Genomic DNA, 25100 nt, shown 5'->3' with positions numbered 1-25100 from the left:
TCACATATCAATCTGTTCATTTCCACACAGCAGGAAGGAGGTAGAGCAGAGCATGCACCACTAATGAGCTGACTGGCGGGTGGAGAGAGGAGGCAAAACTCGGAGGGGACGGTGTGGAGGGAAGAGATGGAGAGAACCCCCCCCTACTCACACACACAAACACACACACACACACACACACACACACACACACACACACACACAAACTGACACTACATTCGCTCCCTTTTATGTCTCTGACACTTTACTTTCAATAAGAATTTATGAACATTCATAAGGATTTATTCCAGTTGACAGATACTGCAAGCTGGTGAGCTATAGACAACATCTTCATGTGGGAAATAGAGTTAATCTATGTAGGCCTATTAAGCATGCATACAAAGTAAAGTAGTTTAGCCTATGTTCAACATTTTGAAGGGGGTTTGTTAATGGTCTCCAATGTCAAGGCGATATCTATGGTGTGACTGTGACATGATGTGTTTGCAGAGACCCATTTGACATAAACAGAGCTACTTTATTCGCGCAAGGTGGCAGCAGATTACCATCAAGATGATCAAGTGCACGTAAAACCGATTTAATTCGCAGTTGTGCGCATAGCGGTTTCATGACGTGGTCATTATAGGCACTAAAATGTGCCACGTTTCTTTTGAAAATGTGCAAGTTAATCGACTCATATTTACTTTTTAAAGATGCCTAAATGCCATTCAACATTTACCAAGGGCTAGTGCCCCAAGTAAAGTTGCCACCGCAGTCTAGTCTGGGATACCAATAATTGTCTGACATCTAGCGCTTATTGAGTCCTAAATAATAATTTTCGGTGGTATGCACCTCTCCCCCTCCACATCCCTCAGTAATTCACACTATTCCACTTCCAGCGCTCTGGCCATGAGGTCATTGCAGCTGTGGGCGTTTCTGGGCAGGTCCACAAGGCGTAACTTCGGAAAATGCATTGAAATTGCAGGGGGGAGTGAAAGTTTAACTGAGAGACACACAGAGCTGAGCACAGCAATCTTTAGAAAGGCGAGATACAGCCATAATACCATCTTTTAGGATTCCATAAGGATCCAGGAGTATTTGGGGTGGAAATCATCTGTGGTAGGACCTTTCTCAAAGTAAGTAGACATATTTGATCATGCGAGGACATTAGTTGAATTTATTTGATATGTATTTGTGTAGGGCCTACCCTGTCATAAAACTCTCCGCTATTGTATTTATGCCCGTTGATTTCGAGTGCTACTGTATAGAATGTATTAGGCCTATTTCTTTATTAAATGCTAAATAATTTTGTAAAGTTATTTTTTTTCCTGTTTTATTGTTATTGTACTGTTATAGCATATTGGAACAAAGTTTATGCTTTACAATGATGGGTATTAGTTTCCAAGAGAGAAAATGAATACGTGTGATAATGCAGTAGGATATCCACCAGTTGTGCTTTCAGTTTGTCTTTGGGATGATAGGACCACAGTTTCAGAGAGTGCTTGGTTTATGTTTTTTTATATGAATTAATAACAAGATATTGAGATTTGGCTTGGCTTGATTCTATTTTACTGCCTTCTCTAATGATAAGGCCATAGTGAGTCACTTGGTGGATATTTGGTAATATTCATTTAGAGTACTGTCAGACTTACTTAAATAATAGAAATGTCTCCTTATGACAATCTTATCAATTCTTAAAGTGAAATGTATTCATAATCACTACCATACACAGGTTTGGGCCAAAGCACACAGGTACAGTGCAGTTGGCACTCCTAACCTGACATTTGACCTGACCTGTCATTTGGGGTCATAAATTCGGCATGCCACAGGTGACTAGAGTGGAAGTAATGATTGATGGCCGTCAAGTCAAGGGTTCAGTTATTATCGGAACCTCTTATAGACGTGTGGACAAAGAGACAATTTCAGAAATTGGAGGTACTTCAGCATTGTGCAATTTATGAGTGTAACTTTCCTTACTGCCCTTGGGGAAATACTGCACTCTATGATCTCTTTGCTGTTGTCCTAACAAACAGCTATGAAACAGCTATGAACAGCTGTCTCTCAGATATGAAAAGTCATATCTGAGAGAGGAGCAAAGGAATTTTAATGAGAACTGTTCTGTTCCTATCCCCTGCTCTTCTCCCACAGATCACCTCGGCTGTCAGTTTTCTGAGTTGCCACCACCATGTTGGCCGCCTGGTCGCTACCCTGCTGCTTAGCCATCCTGTTGGGGCTGTGCCATGCCCAGTATGAACATCTGGGCCTGGGTTACCCACAGGGCTACCCAGAGCCCGAGCAGGAGCAGTACCATCCCCCGGAGCTGCCACCGGACACGCCCAGGATTCAGCTGCGCTTGGCGGGGGACAAGCGCAAACACAACGAGGGACGCGTGGAGGTTTTCTACGAAGGGGAGTGGGGCACGGTCTGTGATGACGACTTCTCCATCCATGCAGCCAAGGTGGTGTGTAGGGAACTGGGCTACCTGGAAGCCATCTCCTGGTCGCCGTCCTCTAAATATGGCAAAGGGGAGGGTAAGACGTCCACCATTAAACTTAAGTACATCAACTACTGTATGCGTGTCATGATAAAGTAAACTACTGACTTTTTATTCTATATTTTACTCTTTATACTGTATGTTTTTCTACGGTCACTATTGCCAATATTCCCCTTGATGCTCTGCATTTGCTATAGTCAATTTGTCTTCTCTTTTTTTTATAGTAAATGTTTTTTCCATCATACTGATTTATTTGACATGCTTATCCACGACTAAACGATGGGATGTTTTGGATTTAGTTCTCTCAGCCCTGATTCATCTCTCAGAGAAGTAAACAAGGCCTAGCTGTAGCGGAGGTACAGTACTGTAGCTAGGGTAGCAGGAGGACAGCCTGAGGTGCAGAACTCCTCCTGCCAGTTTCCACATTGCCAAGATCTCTTTCCTATGACGTATTTTCCCCCCTCCGCTACCACTAGTCAGGTGAGTAATTCCTCCCCATGGAGGTCTTGATGTATCCACAGCATGTAGAGAATCCTGCTGTTTTTTTTCAGGTCGCATCTGGTTTGACAATGTCCACTGCACTGGGAAAGAGAGGAGCCTGGCACTGTGCAATTCCAACGGCATCGGCGTGTCCGACTGCAAGCACACGGAGGACGTGGGCGTGGTGTGCAGCGACAAAAGGATCCCGGGATTTAAGTTCATCAACACCCTGCCCAATAATGTGGAGGTAAACCACAAGCCCTGTCTTAGTTAGACACAAAAGACTTTTACATTTGAGAGTTTCCAGCTGCCATTGCTGTTGACTGACAGCGTTGCACTACAATGGGGCCAGAACATTTGGTTCTTGACACCTCATCAGAGAGGGCTCTCACAGCTGGGCTTTTTGTTATTGAGCTGTTTTGTGCAGACACACCTTTCGGTATCCGTTTTCAGTCATGCATGTGGTATTACACAAAGTTAATAGCCAACTCCACTGTAAACCAACATCTTAGTTTTCAGAAGTACACTATTCTCATCATTATGTTTGTGTTGGTTTCAAAGAAACTGCGCATCATACTGTTGGTGTCAGGGAAACCCTTCTGCCTCTGTCACTGCTTTAAGTCGATGTAAATAGATGAATAATTCACGATTTCCAGAGAAAGTGTGGCTAACTAGTTATGAGCTGTTGCACTCATAACTGTCAGTGTTTCCCTGCTGGGCTCTTAAGGGCTTCATTGAGCACCTTGTGGTGGTATGGCCAAGACCCTAATTGCCATCAAAGGCAGAATCTTGCTGCTCACTCTGCAGGCCCTCAAGAGTTCACATTCCAATCTTATGAGGGGAGGGGAGGCCAGAGCTCTCAGGGAGAGTTTTAGCTCCTATCATGTTCTCAATTTTCAAAAAGCCCTCAAAACATGACAGCGCAGCAGAGTATTAGCTAGGCCTAGACCCGGAAGGAACTGCTTGACTCAGGGTGATTCTGGGTGACTTTGTTTAAAATGTGACACAATTTACAGAAGACATCCCCCAGTAAGGTATTTGGTTAGATTTATTCAACAGAGGTAAATGACGATGCACTTTATGAGTTTGAATCAAATCCCAATGCTATTCAGTTATGTGAAATGGGACAGGATGAAGCAAATGCCTGAGTTCCACTTCCTCTGTTTGGGTTTAAAAGACAAAAAGGTAAAGATTATAATACTCCAGGGAGCGGTTCTTGAGAGGTCTAGACGTCTGGAAGCGAGCTCTGTGATGTCTCCAGCTGTGATATTCACTGAGAAAATCCACACTCAGCTTTTCCATTCACTAAGAGGGCACGTGCAGCACCACTAAAGCATTGTAAAACACAGCCAGGCAGGCAGGCCCTCCACACAGCAGCCCTAATGCAGACCTTACAGAACCTTATCATCTGGAAATGGTCATCTGGTGACTCACAACAGCAGGTTGTGGTGTGTGTCTAATGGCAAGCATGACGACATGTTTGTTCTTGGAGGGGAATGTGTGGTGGGGTTAGGTGACACGGAAGGGACTGGGGTTAGATCACGTCCGCCCTCTTTTAGAGGCACTGCTGCCCTTTCACAGTGTGGTACGGGGTGATGACTTCAGTACAATAGCTGGCCATTCAACCATAAAGGAAATGTTCAAGGAGTGAGTTAAGACCGAGGTGAAACTTGAAGCTTGCACGCATGTGTCACCGACCTCTGGCTTTCTGAGCCAATTTTGACACATTCCACTGTGAATGCTTTTGTTTTCCTCTTTGTTGAACTGAAAGAAGATATTTTGTTTATTATAAGCATGTTTTGTACATACTTCTCGGGTTTATTGTTGACCAAATTGACCAAGATATATAAATAACTTCCAAAAATATCCATGTGGCATGTGAACTAAGCAAGCCATTTCTTTGTGGCCTGTGGAATTTCGGGGTTTGTTTGGTTTCCAGATTTGTTTCTCAGCCAAGTGGACAGTAAACAATAGAGAAGGATATTCAGTCTTCAGTTTTCTTTACTCTGTATCTGTTCTTTGCATGTTTAATACACACACATCTTTTAAGCAATAATCATGTTTCCTCAATATCATTAGGCATGTTGTGGTCCCTGTAACCTGACCATAGCCTTTCAGCTTGTAGGTAAAGGTTAGTAGAGTAGAGAGAATTTAGTGAAGTTGGTGTTGTTGTGAAGGTATCACCTATGATCAAGCACATGCTTTACATTCTGCTTCAACCAAATTCAACACTGAAAATTCCTGCGTTTATTAAATGTATTTTTTGGCAAGGCACATTTCCGAGCTGACTCACCGGAGAGCTGCATGTATCAATGCAGACATTATGTTTACGCTGTGTTCAAATGCAGTAGACCTTTCTCCAGGAAATATTTTTGATTTATTCATGTCTGTATTTGATGAGGAACAAACTAAATACTGTGGTCTTTTTAAAAGTGGAAATTCACCTTGAAAGGAGCTTACTCTTGGTCATTCAAATTCGTGGGCTTAACTGAATGTCAGCTGTTGAAATATCCATATTGTTATGACACAGGGTGGCAGTTAATTGAGGTTTTTTTGAAGTGGTATACAGTAGCAAATTCAAGATTCAATACCTTATTGCTATACCAAATCAGAAATTGTTAGGAAATATCTTACAAAAAAATGACAGCACACATAGAAAAAAGGGATAATTCCATTCAATATTCATCTATACACGCACACTTAGAACAGATTAAAACATGTGGTAGACCAATACAAGAATATACATCATCTGAAACAAAATGAACTCGGCCAATGTCTTGAGGTGTTATAGTGGCTCATGAGGAACTGTGGCACAGATCTCTATTCTGCTTAGTAACACAGTTTGTGCCATCACACATACCTTGAAACCAAACCTCTCCCCCTACTTGGATGTATTTACCTCCATTCATTTTCACTCTTTTGATTCAGAGGAATCTCCCGAAGGACATCATGCCATGACAGGTAATGATGAACATGATATATCACAGGGCTTAGGGGGAGGCAGGTAGATACATTACAGAGTAGGTACATTACATTTGCTCAAATACTGGGATCTTTCTGTCTCGGATCTCTCTCTCTCTCTCTCTCTCTTTCTCTCTTTCTCTCTCTCTCTCTCTCTATCTATCTCTGCCTACCTGTCTATCTGTTAGTCGGTCTGTTGGTCTGTCTGTCTGTCTGTCTGTCGGTCTCTCTCTCTCTGTCTGTCTATTTTTCTCTCTCTCTCTCTTCTCTCCAGTTTATACAAAGTTGTTCCCTTCCTCAATAATAATATCAAAGGTCAGATACTGTAATTGACTTTCTCCTCCGCCAACCCCCAGTCATGCCATAATGGGATGCTGTAAATTGCCATGCCAACCACTAATTGCAATGGCCCCACGAACTTGACTAATGTGGTGTTGAGAAGCAATGTGTGCCAAGTTCTTAAATTGAATTCAAACAATTTAATTAACTTCCCACGTAACTGACAGATTGTTATATGGCTCAGTAACAGCAGAGAAGTTCATGTCCCCGGGGCACTGCATTCCCACAATACGACTCTAAATAGGATGTTTACCCTCTTGAAATACACATTCCAAAATGACACATTTCCAGGGGGATCCAGCCCCTGGAATGACTGACAGGCCAAAGGTGTTTTTTCTTTATTCAGATTAAACTAAAGACAACTACTGTTTCTTATTGCAAAGTAAGTTGAATTGTAGCTTGTGAAACATCTGTTTTCACTTTTTATTTTTTTTTACAATGGCTCTTTTAATGGCTTCTAAGTGAAACAGGGATGTTAGGTGCATGGCAAGTACTGCATCACTATAAACACTATTTCAGGAAAGAGGTAATCATCTGTTTGTGTTGTGGCTTTACAGAATAATCAGCATCCAAACAGTGTTGGTCTGGGATAAATCTAGCACGTGACCTCCAAAACACATGCAGCGAGGCCCAGAGCGGGAGTGGTCACTCACTGGGAGACACAGTATGATGTCAACAAATATATCCCAGTAAACATATACAAGAAAGTATTCACAGCAAAAATACTACAGTTGATGTGCTTGGAATAATCTTGTTAGCTTTGGACGTTCTACAATATGTAACCCAGTTTCTCCATTTCTGGGTGATTTCAGCGAGAAATTAATGTTCAAGGTTTCTATTGGAACCATCTGTTGTAAGGTCTCTGCAAATTATTTGTCCTGGCAGAGACCCATTATGACTGTGCTGTGGAGGAGTTTTGGCCTCATGAGAAGTCATTTAAGCAGACAAACACCTCAGGACTGTTTCATAGTGAATGGGTCAAGAATAGGACATTCTAGCTCACAAACACACATATACATTGTGCATACTTATCTCTGATAGTGATTATGAACCCTTGTGGGAATGTTGTGTTCTATGACTTTTGTTTCTCTCCAGCTGGAGCTTGGCTGGCAATTCTGTCCTGTGATCCCTTTACGAGACTAAAATATGACATGCTGAAGTCATGGCAGCTATATTTTGCTCAAATGTAGAGAGAGAGATTTAGAGAGATTTAGAGAGAGATTCTGATTCTGGTTTGATTCCAATGCATCACATTTAACACAATTTCCTCAGCTGTTTTTGATCAATGTTTTGACGACAGCTAAAATGACCTGCGTTTATTTCTCAGAGCAGTCAGGAACAAATTCAGAGAAGCAGCGCTTAGACCTCAGTTCTCAGTTGCTTATAGAGTTGCTTATAGAGTATAATCTAATCGCATACTGACACAACTTTTCGTTTTCATTTAAAACGCAAATGTATTTTTAGTCTGTAGCCAATATATCGTTTATTAAAACTCAATTGATTTTGCATGACAGCGGTGATGTAGTGCGATGCCGCACTGTTTTCCATGGGAAACGATCGGTTTACCACTTGTACCTATGGCTCCTGCTGGAGTCCTCTCAGTTCCTCAGGGCTCTGTCGAGACAGAGGGCTTGCTAGTTTCCCTCCCGCTAATGACTTTTCCATATGCTGCACCTCCCTGCCCAGCCAACACAAAACCCCTTCTCCAGAGTTCACAGAAACAAGGCACATATTTTAAAACAATCTATCTCACTCTCTTTCTACTTTTCTACCATACCACTGGCATTTCTATAATGTTTAAAAAAACGGCACGTGCGGTCAGAACTCCAAACAGGAAATAAATTAAGAGGAATTAGATGACCAGTAGCAAACTGGGAGGGGGGTCGGCATGTGAGTGTACTGTGAAACAGGTTCAGTCTTTCATTCACATCGAAACAAATTAAGGGCAAATATTCAGAATAATATTTTGATGACTGGCTTCTGTTTGGGCAGCAGAGAGGCTATTTTAGCCGCACAAGTAAATCCGTAGGAGCTTTCTGGCAGTAGGCCTATTGTTTATCTTGTCGTCCAAAGTATATGACGAGCAATGTGTGCATCTTTTTCTTTGCTTATCACAGTAATTGGATCTCTTCTGTATGTTAATCTCTGTTTATTCAGAGAAATAATTCAGAATATATTGGTCACAGATGTTAATGCCTTGTCACTGTAAGCCGGGAGTGTGTGTTGAAGGGCAACTATTTGTAGTAGGGGGTAGGTGGTAAATGGTTGGTGGGTATGGCAACTGGCAATGATCTTGCTTGCACATCCCAGTTTGTGGTACAGTATGTCCTGCTTTGAATGGTATTTTTCTGCAGCTTAGATAAATGTGAATACTGAAAAGCCCTGCCGTGCTAGTAGAAATATCACCACACCCAACTATCCAGTTTAATTTAGTCTTCATTTGGGCAAATATTAAATCTGTATTTGTGGCCAATCTAAATACGGACAAGGTCACATCACCACTTCTATTGCATGTTTGTTTCTATTACAAGTGCCATGGTTTGGAACATCCAAGATTGTTTGACATCCTCTACATACTGAATCCCTCTCCTAACCATGACGGTTAATGTGGCCGTCTATGGAAGAAAAAAATAGTCAAGGAAAGACTGATCGTTTGTGGTGGCATGCCCATTCATTCCTGTGAGGCTGATGCCATTTCAGAAAAACCTTCCTTCTCATTATTAAGTCTGGAGGTCTTTTCTTTAGGCCTGACAGGGCCTGGCTGGCTTTGATATGTGTTTTAGCTAGCTCGTCTGCTGAGCAAAGCACATCCCACACTGACAGCCCTCCTCACCCACGGCCTGCACAGTCACGTACTGTAGCACAGGAATGCGGGTTTAGTCAACTGGAGAGAGGCTGTTTATTTAAACCCTAAGAGGCAGAAGGGAAGGGGTTCCACGCTTTTGTTTTTTTTAGTTCATTTGACCATTTTAAAATCAAGCATACATAATACAAAATCCTGTATGTACATGAATAAAATCATTGGGGATATTACACAATAAAGTCCCGGACATATTCCCATTGTGGTCCTCTGACCCTCATTCAGATGACTGTAAATGACTGTAATGCACAGTCCCTTTAACACTGACTGACACAGGCTCCGCATTTCAAATAGTATTGATCGTGTCATGCTTTAGAGATAAGATAACTCAGTATGTGGTTAACAAAGATGGTTAAGTTGAAGAAGAATTTAGTGCTCCTGTTTCCTTGTGCTCTATCTCTCATATCAAGGATCTTTGCTGCATGCGTCTTACATGCTATGTGTGCGTTTTTCTCTCTACCTACCAACATGTTTCCAGTGACACCCATTAAAACGTGTTGTGTTGCCATAGCCACCCTTTGATAACTTGTTCAAAAGCCCAGCTGGTCATGGGGTTGTGATTAACAGAGTGATGGGATTGTTAAAATGTTTGTGTAAACTGGAGAGGGTTTACGAGGAAATTCAAAGTGCCTTGCTGGGGTCGGGTGGGGGGGATTCACTTCCTTCACTTTCAGATTATTTCACAGGAGAGATGAGATTACAGCAAATTCCAGACAGATGTGAAGTGAAGGTTGTTTAGACGGAGGCAGAAACCATATAGTCTAGAGACTAAATATCACAAATGGCTGTGATCAGCCATCACAAGTGAAATCAAATCGGACAACAGATGTAAATAAGCTCTCTAGCTAACTCTGACGCATATATCGATAAAGTAAAAGGATATGTTGATTAATGTGTACTATCTCCGTCAACGAAACTACTGAATACAATTTTAAAACAATAAAAATGTATCACATTGTCATAGGAAGTCTTCCGTTACAAAGGTTAACAGACATGTTTTACTCTTTTGGTTGGCAGAGTTTGAACATCCAGGTGGAGGATGTTCGCATCCGGGCCATTCTGTCGTCGTACCGCAAGCGCATCCCCGTGACGGAGGGCTACGTGGAGGTGAAGGATGGTGGCAAGTGGAAGCAGATATGTGACAATGACTGGACCCAGCTCAACGGCAGGGTCATCTGTGGCATGTTCGGCTTCCCTGGGGAGAGGAAGTACAACGCCAGAGTCTACAAGTGAGGGAAGGGGGGGGGGGGGGGGGGGAGTAATAACTACACCATTACACTACGTCATTACACCATTACACTACGTCATTACACCATTACACTACAGCATTACACCATTACACCATTATACTACACCATTACACCATTAAACTACAGCATTACACCATTACACTACACCATCACACCATTACACCATTACACCATTACACTACAGCATTACACCATTACACCATTATACTACACCATTACACCATTAAACTACAGCTTTACACCATTACACTACACCATCACACCATTACACCATTACACCATTACACTACATCATTAAACCATTGACTGAAATGGAGCAGATTAAGTTTTGGTAAAATTTGGCAATACAGAGGACGCAGGTTTGAGCGTCATGCGAGCTCGGAATGCATGGAAGCATCACTGTTTGTGCCAGCGTGACACCTGTTACATTGGTGCCAGTGGCCTCAGATCTGCAGTTTCTGACTAAGTTTCCATTACAGTATGTCATCTTTATGAGGGTTAAGCTGCACAGCTATAAATTAATCTTGGCGGGGGGGGGGGGGGGGGGGCAGACCGATGCATCATCCATGGTTACTCTCCTTAGGCAAGGCACTGACAGGCCCATACGTCATATCAGAATTCTTCTTTATGGACGTGACTGGGGTACCAAGACTCCTTAAACTCAGCAGAGGGATGTTAACTCCCATAGTGGAAATGATAAAACCATAGTTTACTTTTAGTTACTTTTCCAACACAAGATTCTACTTAGACTACAGGCTGTTATTCATTATTCAACTCACCAGAGCGCTGACCTTTCATTGACTCCTTCTGGTTGAATGTCTAAGGTCTCTGACACTCTCTACTGATACAGAAATACAAAGCTATAGAACCTAAACTAAACAGATACTTCCTGCTTGTCTGCTTTGCATCACAATCTTGCCTAAGATTGAAGTAACCCCCTCCCCCCTTGTATATATATCCAAGATCATTAGCCAACATTCCATAAAGCAGTCGTAATGGGGTATTGACTGTGGAAGGATCTCAATCTTATTTACATGTGGACCTGCCCTGAAGAAGTCGCGGTTAATGAATCACTTCAAACCCATAGCACTTTCTAGTGCTCAACTGAACCTTGAATTTACTGTCACAGGGCAGAGAGCTGCTTTCTTCGGCTTAGGTAACCACAGCATAGAGCTCCCTAGTTTCCATCTACGTGTCTGCCTGCACCCGCTTTAAACCCATGAAACGTGCAGTCTCTGTTTTTATAGGCTGGCGTTGCGCTCAGACGGGGCACACAGCCAACGGCTGCAGTTCTTTCATAATCCTGAGTTTGCCTCTGTTCAAATGCCTGCTGTGTGTCCTCTAGTTGAGGCTCCGAATTATAGTGTATGGGGCCATATCATTTCTTAGAAGTCATTACAAAAAGGTCTTCTATGCTTTACTATGTGTCTATGGTTTGTGTATGCAGTAGGTTTCATTTCTAAAAGAAGTCACTCAGAGTCGTGCACGAAGCCATTTTCAGTAGAAATGTGTAATTACTTTTCTTGTCAGGTTAACCTATTTGAATTGTGTGATAAATTGAAGTTTTACAGTTGCCAGACTGCCAGTCCATATCCAGTTTTTGCCGGAGTGAAACCGTTTCACTGTTATTTTTAAACAAATTTATCTAGGTTATCTATACTGCTTTCCCCTCCTAACCTTCCAACTTCTGTATATCCCCTAGCAATGGCTTAGAATTGTGGCTTTGGATAGCTTCCAGTGAGCAGCATTCTTCTCGCCAGGTCCCAAATGGAAAACAAATGCTGTCTCCTTTTAAGCTGCTTTCATGTACACCTCAGACAAGTGGTATAAAGACAGGACATGCTGTTCTGCCCATAATGTTTGTTAAAGACATTGGCTCACTACTAAAAGGAAAGGAAGAAATGAACACCCCTGCAGGCCTGAAAAGACCACAATTAGCCTCACGTGTGGACACATCCCTGTCTAACCCAGCCACAGATAGAACGCTACGCCTACTTTAGCATGTTGACCTTGTAATTCACTGGAGACTATGGATTTGGTTGGTTATATGGTGTCATATTTGTAATCACTATGATTATATGAAAAAGAGGGTATGTCTGATTTGATTGATAATCACTGTAGTAAAAAGAAGGTGTACTGTCAGCCTGTCGGAGCCAGGTTTTTACTGAAAATTCTTGGGTCTTCTTTGTAAATATTAAATGTTAAATGTTAAATTGTTTGCCTCTTGTCTCTTGCCCCTGTGTTCTTAGGATGTTTGCTCGCAGGAGAAAGCCCTCTTACTGGGACTACGCTGTCAACTGCACTGGAAACGAGGCCCACCTGTCGAGCTGCAAGCTGGGCCAGGGTACGGCGGTGAAGTCCAACAGCACCTGTGCCAAAGGCACGCCCGTGGTGGTCAGCTGTGTGCCCGGCAGAGCCTTTGCCCACACGCCCATGACCGGCTTCAGGAAGGCCTTCAGACAGGAGGTAGGCATCACCACCAACCACTGTATCCTATGACTATCTTGGGAACTGGACTGGTGTCTGCAAGTGGAGCCGAGATACAGGACATGGCTGTGTTTGTCTAAAACCTTATTAAAGGGCTCTTTAATTGAGAGTTTCCTTGAGAGAATGGTTTTGGAGATAAGTAGGTAAGTGAGTAAGCCGTGTTTGAATGAGCCAGAATGCCTTTCTCCTGTTTCTGTAGTGTGAGGCAGCTTGATTTACAAGTACAGTACATCACCTGGACAGGATGCTAGGTTTTTGAGATGCATTACCGATAACACTGACATCCAGTACGTCTAAGCCTCTTTTCGTCTGTGCAAGCCCAGCGGCAGATGATGTACCAGAACATGATGTGGGAATCCACAATGACAGGCATTATTTTCCCCAGTGATGATCTCACCCTCCTCTCTCCTCCATGTTACACCTCCTACTGCTGTAAGCCTCCCTGCTCTCTGTCACGTTCCTCAGCTCAGTGTTTGGAGCGGGGCACTGGCAGGGACATCCCAAATTCCCTCCCAGAGCACCCTGCAGAGTACATTGCCTAACCAAATTTCAAGCACACATTCCTGGTTCTAACAAATGCATTCTTTCAACAGCCTGAAGTATTACAGTATGACCTTAAACTAGTGTCACAAAAGCCTGGTGCCAGGATAGTTTGGCCACACAGCTGTTTTTGCCCGATGTGAAACAGGGCCAATCTGGGAGAGAGCCACTGCCACTGGCTTGGGGTTCACATTTTTTGTTTGTCCCATTTTTCTAAATCATCATTCATTGCTGCCACAGTGTTCCATTCGAGGTATATTTAACCTCTGAACAAATATACAGACTTATTTTCATTTTAAAAAGAGCTATTTAGAATGTTTCACTCTAAAATTAATACTGTATACATCTGTTACAGTTTTCTTTCTTTTGTGAACACAAACCAAAAAGCAAGGCTTTTATCCCAAACTCATTTAATTACAAATGGGAGCAAATAGAATGAACGTATGCTACTAATGTGTCCCGTTGTAAAATTAAACACTTCCAATTTGGCAAAACTGTTAATGGGAGTAGCTTTTTAACTGGTGTGTAAACGTGGAGCCACCCAGTCTGTAGCCTCTCTACATGTTCTCAAAGCTGTACTACGGTAAATGTCTGGGAAAGAGCAAACTCAAGACTGAGGCTCTACAACTCTTAATGGATGGGTCACCACTTGGCTGTTATTTATTGGGCATCTTATTAATCCTAGAAGGTGGGCTCTGTAATATTTCGTTCTCTTTCTCGTATTGGTATAATTCAGCCTTGCAATGTTATTGCAAGATCTCTCTTGAAAAATGATGAATGAAATGAGACTAACCTGGATAAATATATATTAAAAAAAAAATTCACTCTTTCTCCACCAGCAACCACTAGTGCGTCTGCGTGGCGGAGCCATCGTAGGAGAGGGTCGTGTGGAGGTGCTGAAAAACGGCGAGTGGGGCACCATCTGTGATGACAACTGGAGCCTCCTGTCAGCTACTGTGGTGTGTCGAGAGCTGGGCTTCGGAACGGCCAAGGAGGCCTTGGCTGGTGGCAGGCTTGGACAAGGTATGTAAAGTCACACTGTGCCACTCACAACAAGGGGGTATGTCACACACTTAACAGCTGCACAGGCCAGTTTTGCCGAGAGGTGCCTGGCTGTATGAAGACTGCATTGACAGTATTGTCAACATTGGATGCACTGAGGTCAAGCTGTTTTTTCTTACCTTTGTAGGTTTAGAGGTTTTGTATGGTACAGTGGCTTCAGAATCTTGGGCCTATTGCACAATTGTTGAAGGGGAGCAAGGGCGGCTGGTGGAGGTAGAAATCTGAGGATGGACTCATTGTACGTGTGTAGTATCAAACACGTGTGTTTGATACTATTCCTCCTTCCATTCCATGCATTACAAAGAGCCTGTCCTCCGATTTCTACCTCCACCAGCCTCCACTGAAGCACAGAGTTATGTGTGAGAGGGGGAGATTGGAGAGATTTTCAGTTGTGGATCTAGGCAATCAACATGTACAGTACAGTGCCTGTATGATTGTGTCATTTGGAGCTAAAGTACATCTGCTCACCAAATGTTGCTGAGGGAAAACTTCCAAAAGATCTCATAGGCAGTAATACTATCCCTCTGCCGCCCCTTCTGAGCCCACACCAACCCTCCCTGACGTGAACAACATGAGCACATGAGACTTGGCTACAGAATTAGGTTATTGAGATGGAATGGATAAGATCTTTTTATTTGTTCAGCAATTTTCTGCTATACAGATTCACAGTGAGTCGAAAAACAATACAAGGCTCCACTCCAATTCTTGAGTAATTTTGGTTGGCCATACTGTAGTTAAAAGAAATATACAAGAGTACAATATAATTGCGAAATCAATCCTTCGAAATCAATTGATTTGGAACCCAATCTGTAGAGAAGTTGGCTTTAGCCCTCCAGGTACATTTGACCCTGCCCATGAGAGGAACCCACCTTTAATTGACCAGTTTCTCTAATGGTTGGGTCCAGTCCTATAAGTACATGTTTATGGGCTCAACAGTGAGAGTTTCATCTTAGACTGTTTCCTGCAGGGTTATTGGTTACCATGGAGATGTTGCTAAGATTTACTGCAGGCAGACCAAGGGTGGATCTCTCTAAAAATGTGTAGTCAGCAGACTGCACAGTACCTGTACTTCAAATAATTCCTATGTTTTTGAGACATGTTGAAGTACATTTTCTGTTTCCCTGTAACATAAGCGTTCCTCATAATATACCCCCTATAACAGGTTGAAAGGAATTGCACACAGCTGTTTTTTGGAATATCTCACTATCTCCAAGTCCACCCCATACGTGAGACTGAGAAGAGGTAGTAAATTCCAGTATAATGGCACATTGAACATGGAAACAGCAGACGGGGGAATCTGGACCGGTTGTCCCTTTTGGAAAAATCATTATTTTACCACATGATTTACTGTCAACAGGAAAATCGCCCTGTAACTAAGTGTTCCAGGGAACTCAAAGAAGGATACATCTTAATAGCAGAGAGTAAAACAGCCCCAGGGGAACATGAGAATGGAAATGTAGTCCTTCTTGTGGTCCTCTGTGGCTCAGTTGGTACAGCATGGCACTAACAATGCTTAGGTTGTGGGTTTGATTCCCGCTGGTACCATATATACTGAAAAATGTGTGCACTCACTGCAATGTAAGTTGCTTTGGATAAAACAACAAATATAAGTCTTTAATAAAAATGTTTTTAAAAGAACAAATAAGCAAGAAAACTGCCTTTTATCAGACCAGGAAGCAATATGTCCGAATGATGAACTACAATGTCCATAGTGCTTTGCATCCTTGTAGTTTTCAAAAACCATAACCCCCAAATACTGTACATCACTCAGGGTAAAATCCACAAACTAGCGATACTTAGCTTTTGATCTACAGAACGCATTTCGAAGCTGTTTTCACATGCCCACACATTTGTAAGGTTATCTGGACAATAATTTGGAGGTCAGGTGTCCCTTTAACATCATACATGAGAATTGTGTTATAATGCTGCCATTACAGGGATAGTTCACCCAAATTAAAAAATGACATATTTGGTTCCTTAACCTTTTTCCTAGGTATGGGCCCGGTCCACATGAATGAGGTGGAGTGCTCTGGCTTTGAGAAGTCCATCACAGAGTGCTTATTCAACAAGGAGTCTCTGGGCTGCAGCCACGAGGAGGATGCATCTGTGAGGTGTAACGTCCCAGCCATGGGCTTCCAAGAGAGGGTGAGGGCTCTAAACATCACTATCTCACACACATCACAAGTCAAGATCATGTACAGTATTAGGACACCACTCTAACACTAAATTGTCTAAATTCTATAGAGCTCACAAGTCATCATAAGTCTATTTTGGTCAATTTAGAGACGATCACTATACTTAGTGTTGACAGTATATGAAGGAATGCAGCAGTTCCTGTCGTTACCTGTGTGTGAGTTAATGTCTGTCCTGTGGTGTGTGTGCATGTGTGTGTGTGTGTGTGTGTGTGTGTGTGTGTGTGTGCGTGTGCGTGTGCGTGCGTGTGTGTGTGTGTAGCTGCGTCTGAGTGGGGGTCGTAACCCCTACGAGGGCCGTGTGGAGGTGCTGGTGGAGAGGAACGGCTCCCTGGTGTGGGGCACGGTGTGCAGCAACACCTGGGGCACCATGGAGGCCATGGTCGTGTGTCGGCAGCTGGGCCTGGGCTTTGCCAGCAATGCCTTCCAGGTGAGCAACACTGTCATGACTCAAGTATAAAGTATGAACACATCCATTTTATATGTTAGAAGACCCACTTTGACTTTGATCTAGTTCTAAGGCTATCCTCACATTCGCACACAGCAAGGATGATGAAACTACCCACTCAGTGGCTCCCCTTTCTTCTCCCTATCTCCTCCACTTGATGTTAGGCACGATTTTATTCTCATCTTTCATCTTTGCCAAGGTGCGACGGCATTCTTCTTTTCAATTCCATGTGTGAGTCCGATATACATGTAGCCGCCTGGGGCATCGATGTAGTCATTCATGGTGTGAACCTTTCAACCGCTGTGATTGACACATCATTACAGTATGTTGAGAACACAGCTACTGTACTTGTTATTAGGCAGACGCAACTATGCAGCATGATTATGGTCTACGGGCATGTAAATCATCGCAGACAAACACTTAAAGCTGTTTATAATGCTTTGAGTTTGGGCCAAACCTTTTATTGGTTTCTATACCAGGCAATGACATGACAGAGATGGAAGTGGAAGTGTTTAGGTGAGGTGTAAGGGTTGTGTTGCAGGCAGGGGGTACACTCTTAGAAAAAAGGGCTCTAACTAACTAATCATATAGGGTTTTTTGGCTTGTCCCTGTAGGAGAACCCTTTATGGTTCTAGGTAGAACCCTCTGTAAAGGGTTCTACCTAGAACCCTCTATGAAGTCTTCTACCTAGAACCTTCTGTAAAGGGTTCTACCTAGCGTTCTATGTAGAACCCTTTCGCTTAGCTTGCAAAGATTCCTAGAACAACCATTTCCTCTAAAAAAAGGTCCTTTGTAAGGCACCGGGTTCTACCGAGAAGAACCCTCAAAGAACCCTTTCGAATGAAAAGTCTATTTAGAACCCTTCTCTTCTGCCCAGAACCGTTTTGGAACCCTTTTTTCTAAGAGTTTAGAAGACATATTAGGGTAAGTGAGCTGGCTACAGAGCTGAATGTCTAAAATAAGTTCACTTAACTTAAACTCCCCAGGTACAGACTCAAACGACGAGGCCTATCTGCTGCCTGCAGTGATTAAGTGCAACTGAAAGAGTCTTTTGGTGTTCGTTATTGGCTCCTCTTAGGGGGACATGTTTCGAGACTCCTTGATGTTTTATTGACTCACCACCAACGTCACAGGCCCGTCCTCAGCTCTCTACGGAGTCAAGTGTAGAGACTGTGAAGATCCTCATTGGCTTCTGATTGGTTTAGAGTAACTGGTTTTTCGATAGCTTGCTTTTTAAGATTTATTTGTGCATCACCAACTGCAGTATACAGTATAATCCCAAAGGATGTAATACTGAATACCTTCTGTATCAAGTCCAGAAATGTCTCTGGCTCCAACTTGACCCTGAGATCTAAGACTGCATTGCCATTCTAAACTGAAAATGACAGGTTTCCTGAAGTAAGGAGTCCTGGTCCAGCAATGCTGTCTATGTGTATGTGTGTGTGTGTGTGTGTGTGTGTGTTGGTTGCTAGGGATGACAAATACCTCCTCTGGTGTTGTAGGACTAGGCCCATCATTTCCTAAATGTTTACACTTGTGAAGCATTAAAATGAAGAGACGCCCTCCTCAAACAGAAAAGCATTTAGGTTTAAACTGAGTTTACATGGTTGTCTGATAACAGTCATAGTGAAGGGTACATGCTCGAGGGTTTGGAAAATATCTGTAGAATCTGTGGAAGGAATGGTGGAAGTGGCGTTGCTGCAGACAGATTTATGAGTGGAAATTGTAATGTAGGGATTCTGTGTTATTGTAGGCTGTGTAGTTTACATCGAGGAAAAGATAGATGACTATTATCACTCCTAAAAACCAGCATAATAAGATCCTTTCAATGTTTGATTTAAATCACTTGTCTATTTGACGTCTTTATAGTTTGAGTATGTGTGATGATGTACACTACAGTATACACTTCAGGAATGTTTGATTATTGGTTATATTACCAGTAATTGAGTTTGAACAGTAAGCTATTACAAACAAAAGGATGATCCTCTGCACCATGGTTTGTGTGATGAAAATAAATAGCTTGCCCCCTCTTGTGGCTGGTAGGGAAACTACTTACCTCATAAACTATGTTGCTCTTCACCTTGAAACCATTGCGTTCTCAGCCCCAAACCTTGCCAATGCACATTGAATTAGTTTTTTCCTTCGTAACTGTTCGATTGTTTAAAAAAATAAATAATCTGAGTGTGATTTAGCACTAGGTATGTCCCTCCTGCCCTGATCCTTGCCATGTTGTGTTGTGTTGTGTTTCCTGTAGGAGACATGGTACTGGCCAGGGGAGGTCAGTGCCGATGCCGTAGTGATGAGTGGTGTGAGATGCTCCGGCACTGAGATGTCCCTGTCCCACTGTCTGCACCACGGCCCCCACCTCACCTGTCCTAAAGGAGGAGGCCGCAACGCCGCCGGAGTCTCCTGCTCTGAGAGTAAGAAGACAAATGACACCCTCCCTCCCCCTCACATAGTGGGCCAAGGCTATCATCTCGATTCTACCCTAATTACACTACAGAGCCAAACCTGAGCTGCTACAGTGCTGTACTGGGCCGGCCTGGTCACGTAACCATCCACCATCATCACTGAAACTAAATTGTTCTAAAAAGAACAATGTGACAGAAGAATGTCACAGGAAAATACCCAAGCCTGGTTCAGGTCGGCTCTGTAGTGTGTAAAGAACCCTTTAGTTAGGTGTGGCAGCCATCTTGTCAATTGTTAGGATATATTTAGCTCTGTTTTCTAACACGGTATCTGTCTTTCTCTCTTCCCTCACAGCGGCCCCTGACCTGGTCCTGAACCCTCAGGTGGTGGAACAGACTACATACATGGAGGACAGGCCTATGTTCATGCTGCAGTGTGCCTATGAGGAGAACTGTCTGTCCGGCACCTCCAGCCAGGTCCCTGCCAACTCCTACCGCCGCCTGCTGCGCTTCTCCTCCCAGATCCACAACAATGGCCAGTCGGACTTCCGCCCCAAGGCCGGACGCCACTCCTGGGTGTGGCACGACTGCCATAGGCAAGTAGCTCCCGAGGGCAGATTTTCACATTTGTCAAACTGAGTGATCACTGGATAACTGACAGTCGATATTGTACCTCTTAGTTCTTTGTTTCCCCAAGACAAGTTATTTTAGCTGTTTGGAGAGTCAAGGGAAAGGTTTACTTAACTCCCAAGATAACTCATCTCCGGTGCCATTTTCCGTTCCATACGTTGTCTGCCCTGTAATTGACCATTGAGCTGAGCTGAAAAACGAGCCCAGATTCTTGTGGTCATGGCATTGGATGAACTGTGCAATGTTGGCAGCTTTACATAGTCACCAGCTTTACCAAACTGGTGGTGCCTTGTTGTGATGGCCAGAACCTGACAGCATCCAGCAGACCTCCAAACCCTCCTCCCAAGAGTCGTGTGGGATTACACATAGAATCACTAAACATATATAATTTTGTGATGGAATGTTTATTTTTGGGGCTGTCTGGTGCCATGCGTTTCAACATTGTCTCTAACTCTACTCTTGTCATCTCTACTCCAGAGACAGTACATTGTAGCCTGTCACAAACTCTCCAATAACCTGCCAAAGATGTATCGTTTGATGGTATAGTTTTGACTGTGACTGTTAGTTAGAGTAAGTTGTAAGTAAACGTGTCTATGTCTTACTCTCCCTCTCTCTCTGTGTTTGTCCAGGCATTACCACAGCATGGAGGTGTTCACCCACTATGACCTGTTGAGCCTCAATGGCACCAAGGTGGCAGAGGGACACAAGGCCAGCTTCTGTCTGGAGGACTCCGAGTGTGACGAGGGTGAGAACCGGAATATACTCCCACCACGCGTAGTACAGTACTGTAATTTCACCTCTGGATGGGGGAACACTGGAAATTAGTGTTAAGTGTTATGGTGCAATGCATCTGACTGATTAATTCAGTGTGTCAATGTCTTAGTTGTATCTGTCTCCAATTGACTACAAATGTAATACATTCATATACTCCACCCATACCGTACACTCCATAGTCCATATCCTCCTTATGGAAAACATATTTGACTGCTTAACTGAATTCTGTTCATTGTTGAATTCAACCCCAGAGTTCTTTTGCTCACAAACAACTGTGAACGTAGCGTAGATGTGCTCACCTTTTGGCCTTTGGTTTTCATGTGATCTTGGCAGGTATTGAGAAGAAGTACGAGTGTGCCAACTTTGGGGAGCAAGGCATCACTGTGGGCTGCTGGGATACGTACAGACATGATATTGACTGCCAGTGGATTGACATCACAGATATCAAGCCTGGCGATTACATATTCCAGGTGACTGAAATTACTGTTTTCATTTTGGAAGGTATTTTTAAGAGAAGGCTTGCGGGGAGCCCCACCTTTTGTTGTACAGTTATAACCACTAGAGGGTGCACTCCCCTAAATTAACTGTGATTATATGAGGAGTGCCAAGAAGTCACCCTTCTTCATCTTCTGTGATATGCACCTCTTTGCATCTCTATGGTTCTGGAGATCAATTATTTCAGACTTTCTCCTCTGTCTGAGGAAGTGTTGTTTGATTGTCAGTGTTTAGAGTTTAGGTCCAGTATGTTGTGTGTATAACCTGAATAGTCCTTCTCAACATGTTTCTCTGTCCCACAGGTTGTTATCAACCCTAACTATGAGGTGCCAGAATCGGACTACACCAATAACCTCATGAAATGCAGATGTCGATATGACGGCCACCGTATATGGATGTACAGTTGCCATAATGGTAAGACATGGGTGCAAACAACCCTAGTGCACAGAGTGAAGGTTGCACCCCAATAGTTTTGTGTCAACACTTCATCATTCATGTATGAACCACATTTTCTTTACTAGTTGTTCATTCTTTGGTCATCATTCCTCCTGTGTCCAGGTGGTTCGTTAAGTACTGAGTCTGAAGAAACTTTTCCTGGCCTCCTGAACAACCAGGTGACCCACAGGTAAAAGCATGGAGAAGAGAAGAAAGGAGAAGAACAGAAGAACATCACCTCAGAGAGACTGCCCAAAGCCCCCCCCAACCACTAGACAGACTCTATCTGTGTGTATCCTTGCCAGCAGCCCAGGGTCACCCCCTTTAATCTCTCTCTTCACCAATAACGCTGCTGAACTCATTGAATATGCCCAAAGAAGACGCCCACACGTCCCTCGTAGACAGAGCATTTGATGTAGTCTCGTGTCATCATCAATTCAATTCCCTCCCACAAGTTTCAGTTCAATGCAGAGGCAGCCTCTCCCAGCAGATCAAGAGACTGATGGAGCTCCAAGCTACTCACTCTTGAGTTAAAACCCTTTTGTGAATAAGTGATGAAATATTCTCACGGGTTCACACTGGCATTAAGTATGTCATTCAGTGTGAATTTTCTCTGAAGAAGAGTAGAGTAGTTTCAAGGAATCATGCTGCACTAGAATGCAAAGTCTCTGGATATCTGCGAGAAATAGTCTTAAAGTCGGAACAAATAAATATTTGGAAACACTTCTAGCAATATCATTCATTAATCATTAACAATAGATTTAATGGCTGTGTAAGTACACTCTGAATAGCTTATTCAAGAGTAGAGTAACTAACTGCCGGTAATTACATTATGGTTCTGAAGTGTTCACAAATATTCTAATCTAGGAGATTCTTTCTAGGAGGTCTTTCTCTCCTATAAATGCTCAACAAGCTTATCTGTTATTGAATTTCACCTTTGTCTTGTTTTTCATTTTCCTTGGCAAATTATGACTACATTAGTAAGTAAAACAAGTGCCGGGGTATTCCCATAATCTTCCATGTTACTACTCTTTCAGTACCATCAGAATGGTCGACTCACTCTATCCTTAAGTTATTTTGTGGTGGTTTCTCTTGTCCTGGCATCTGTAATTAAACCAGTCCCAAGTGCCTGAAAAGCTCATTTTTCTGTTGAAAAACTGTGATCGAAGGACAGATCTTCTCTGCTCCACACCACAATAGAGTGGAAATGTAGGCTAGTATATAAAATGGAGGTTTACATGGAATCCCCTCAATCCCTTACAGCGAGAGAAAAGATATGTTTCATTCATCTGAGCATTTGTTTCCTTTTCAACGTTCACAAACAAGCTCCTCTTTTCCAGCAAACATGATTTTAGTAACTTATTGTTGTAAAAGTCAGGGATTTTAATTGTTTGTTCTCTTTTTTTTATTTTTTTCAGTTTTTGTACAATAATGTGTGTGAGAGATTGTCATATTTTATTGTACTTTTTATAATGGTGCTACCAAACTGTCATCCTCTGTTTTATGAGGGTACGGTACATGTTGACAGCTGAATGGCTATGTTATGTATGCTAACAGTATACTTGAATGGAGTGTAAAAATCCATAATGTGCTTTATTTGTAAACAATAATAAAGGTTTGAGTTATGAAGCAAAGAGAACTTGTTCTTGTTGGTTGTATTTTATATCAGAATTGTGCACTCATTATTGTCATACAATATCAGTCCTCTCAGTCCGGCAGTCCTCTCAGTTTAAGTGTAAGAAGAAGAATACGATTGTCCATTACATAGATAAAACCCCCAAACCACACACACACACACACACACACACACACACACACACACACACACACACACACACACACACACACACACACACACACACACACACACACACACACACACACACACACACACACACACACACACACACACACACACACACACACACACATAGCTCTTACGTATACTACGTCCCCAGGGATAACCCTAACCCTGGAGCAGTTAGAAGAACTAAAGCTAAGATAAACATACAACAATTATTTCACTGAATAGCTAAAATAGATTTCCATGACCGTGTGTGTGTGTGTGTGTGTTTGTGTGCATCTTCTTCCCCTCCCCCGGCCTGCCTCACGTACTAGCCTCTCATTCAGGGACCTGTGCAACACACACACACACAAAATAAACAAATAAACTAGTCCCATGTTAGACACACACGACATAAACAAAATGCATAACCATGTATGAAAGGTTAGTAGTCATTTTCGGTCCTCACTGTTTGTCCTCCTGTACTATAGTTTCTCCTCCTGACCTCCTCCACTCTCTCTCTCTCTCTCTCTCTCTCTCGCACACCCACACACACACACACACACACACACACACACACACACACACACACACTTTTCAGCATTAAAGCTTCCCTATTGTAAGCTTCAGGGCCCTAGCATGGGTGCCTAACTGAAGAATTAAACAATCGCTGGCAGCGAAACTCCCCCTCTTTACTGGTACCGTCATATTTTATTCATGTGCTGTACAATGCATCATCAGGTCAATACAGTATTGACTACGGTGGGGAAACCAAGGATGGATGGGTGGTGGTGAGTATTGTCTTAACACAGTTGGGCTGACAGTATCTACCTGACAGGATGTGACATTATTCATAATGTTGTGTCATCATCAATTACATCTGTGTGTGTGTGTGTGTGTGTTTGCGCGTGTGTGTGTTTGTGTGTGTGTATGTATGCCATGATCCTCTTCTTTACATTGTACATTTAAGTCATTTAATTTATCCAAAGCGACAAACAATAAGAACATTTAATTAAATGAATCAACTATACAACAGTCATTGTAAGTAAAACCTATGATAATAACAAGTGCCATCGGCAGTCACAGTGCTAGAGAAAGGAAGACAACTTTTTTTTATTTTTTTTTTATTTCAAGTTCTGGTAATGTAGGGTGTTAGGGGGTGCAGAGGTCAGAGGAGGAAGAGTCCAGGTGTACCCTAAAGAGATGGGTATCTTCTATGGCGGAAGATAGGTAGCGACTCTCCTGTCCTGACAGTGGTGGGAAGCTCATAGAGAAGAGCCTTGACTGAGCAGAGCGACCACTATGTCCTCGTAGAGATGGCAGTGCCAAGCCGCCAGCAGAGGTGGAAGAGTGGAGTGATCGGGCCGGGGTTTGGGGACTGATAGGGAGGGGCTGTTCCCTTTACTGCTTTGTTGGCGAGCACCAGGGTCTTCAATCTGATGTGAGCTACTACTGGCAGCCAGTGAAGGGTGCGCAGGACGGGGGT

General features: G+C 43.0%; 1 protein-coding gene across 1 annotated transcript; it reads left to right on the top strand.

Annotated features, from left to right (window-relative positions):
• The first annotated feature begins 973 nt into the window (after positions 1-973).
• On the top strand, positions 974-23415 carry loxl2b (lysyl oxidase-like 2b). Its single transcript, XM_083673348.1, has 14 exons — positions 974-1112; positions 2125-2507; positions 3022-3197; positions 10128-10339; positions 12610-12826; positions 14227-14410; positions 16443-16594; positions 16904-17071; positions 19344-19509; positions 19853-20093; positions 20757-20872; positions 21235-21371; positions 21699-21810; positions 21955-23415. Exons 2-14 carry the CDS (start codon positions 2162-2164, stop codon positions 22023-22025), a joined length of 2298 nt encoding a protein of 765 aa, XP_083529474.1. The 5' UTR covers positions 974-1112; positions 2125-2161; the 3' UTR covers positions 22026-23415.
• Positions 23416-25100: the final 1685 nt, after the last annotated feature.

This window comes from Argentina silus (assembly GCF_951799395.1).
Source record: "Argentina silus genome assembly, chromosome: 7".
NCBI classification, from domain to species: Eukaryota; Metazoa; Chordata; class Actinopteri; order Argentiniformes; family Argentinidae; genus Argentina; species Argentina silus.
This window is presented reverse-complemented; position numbering and strand designations above follow the sequence as displayed.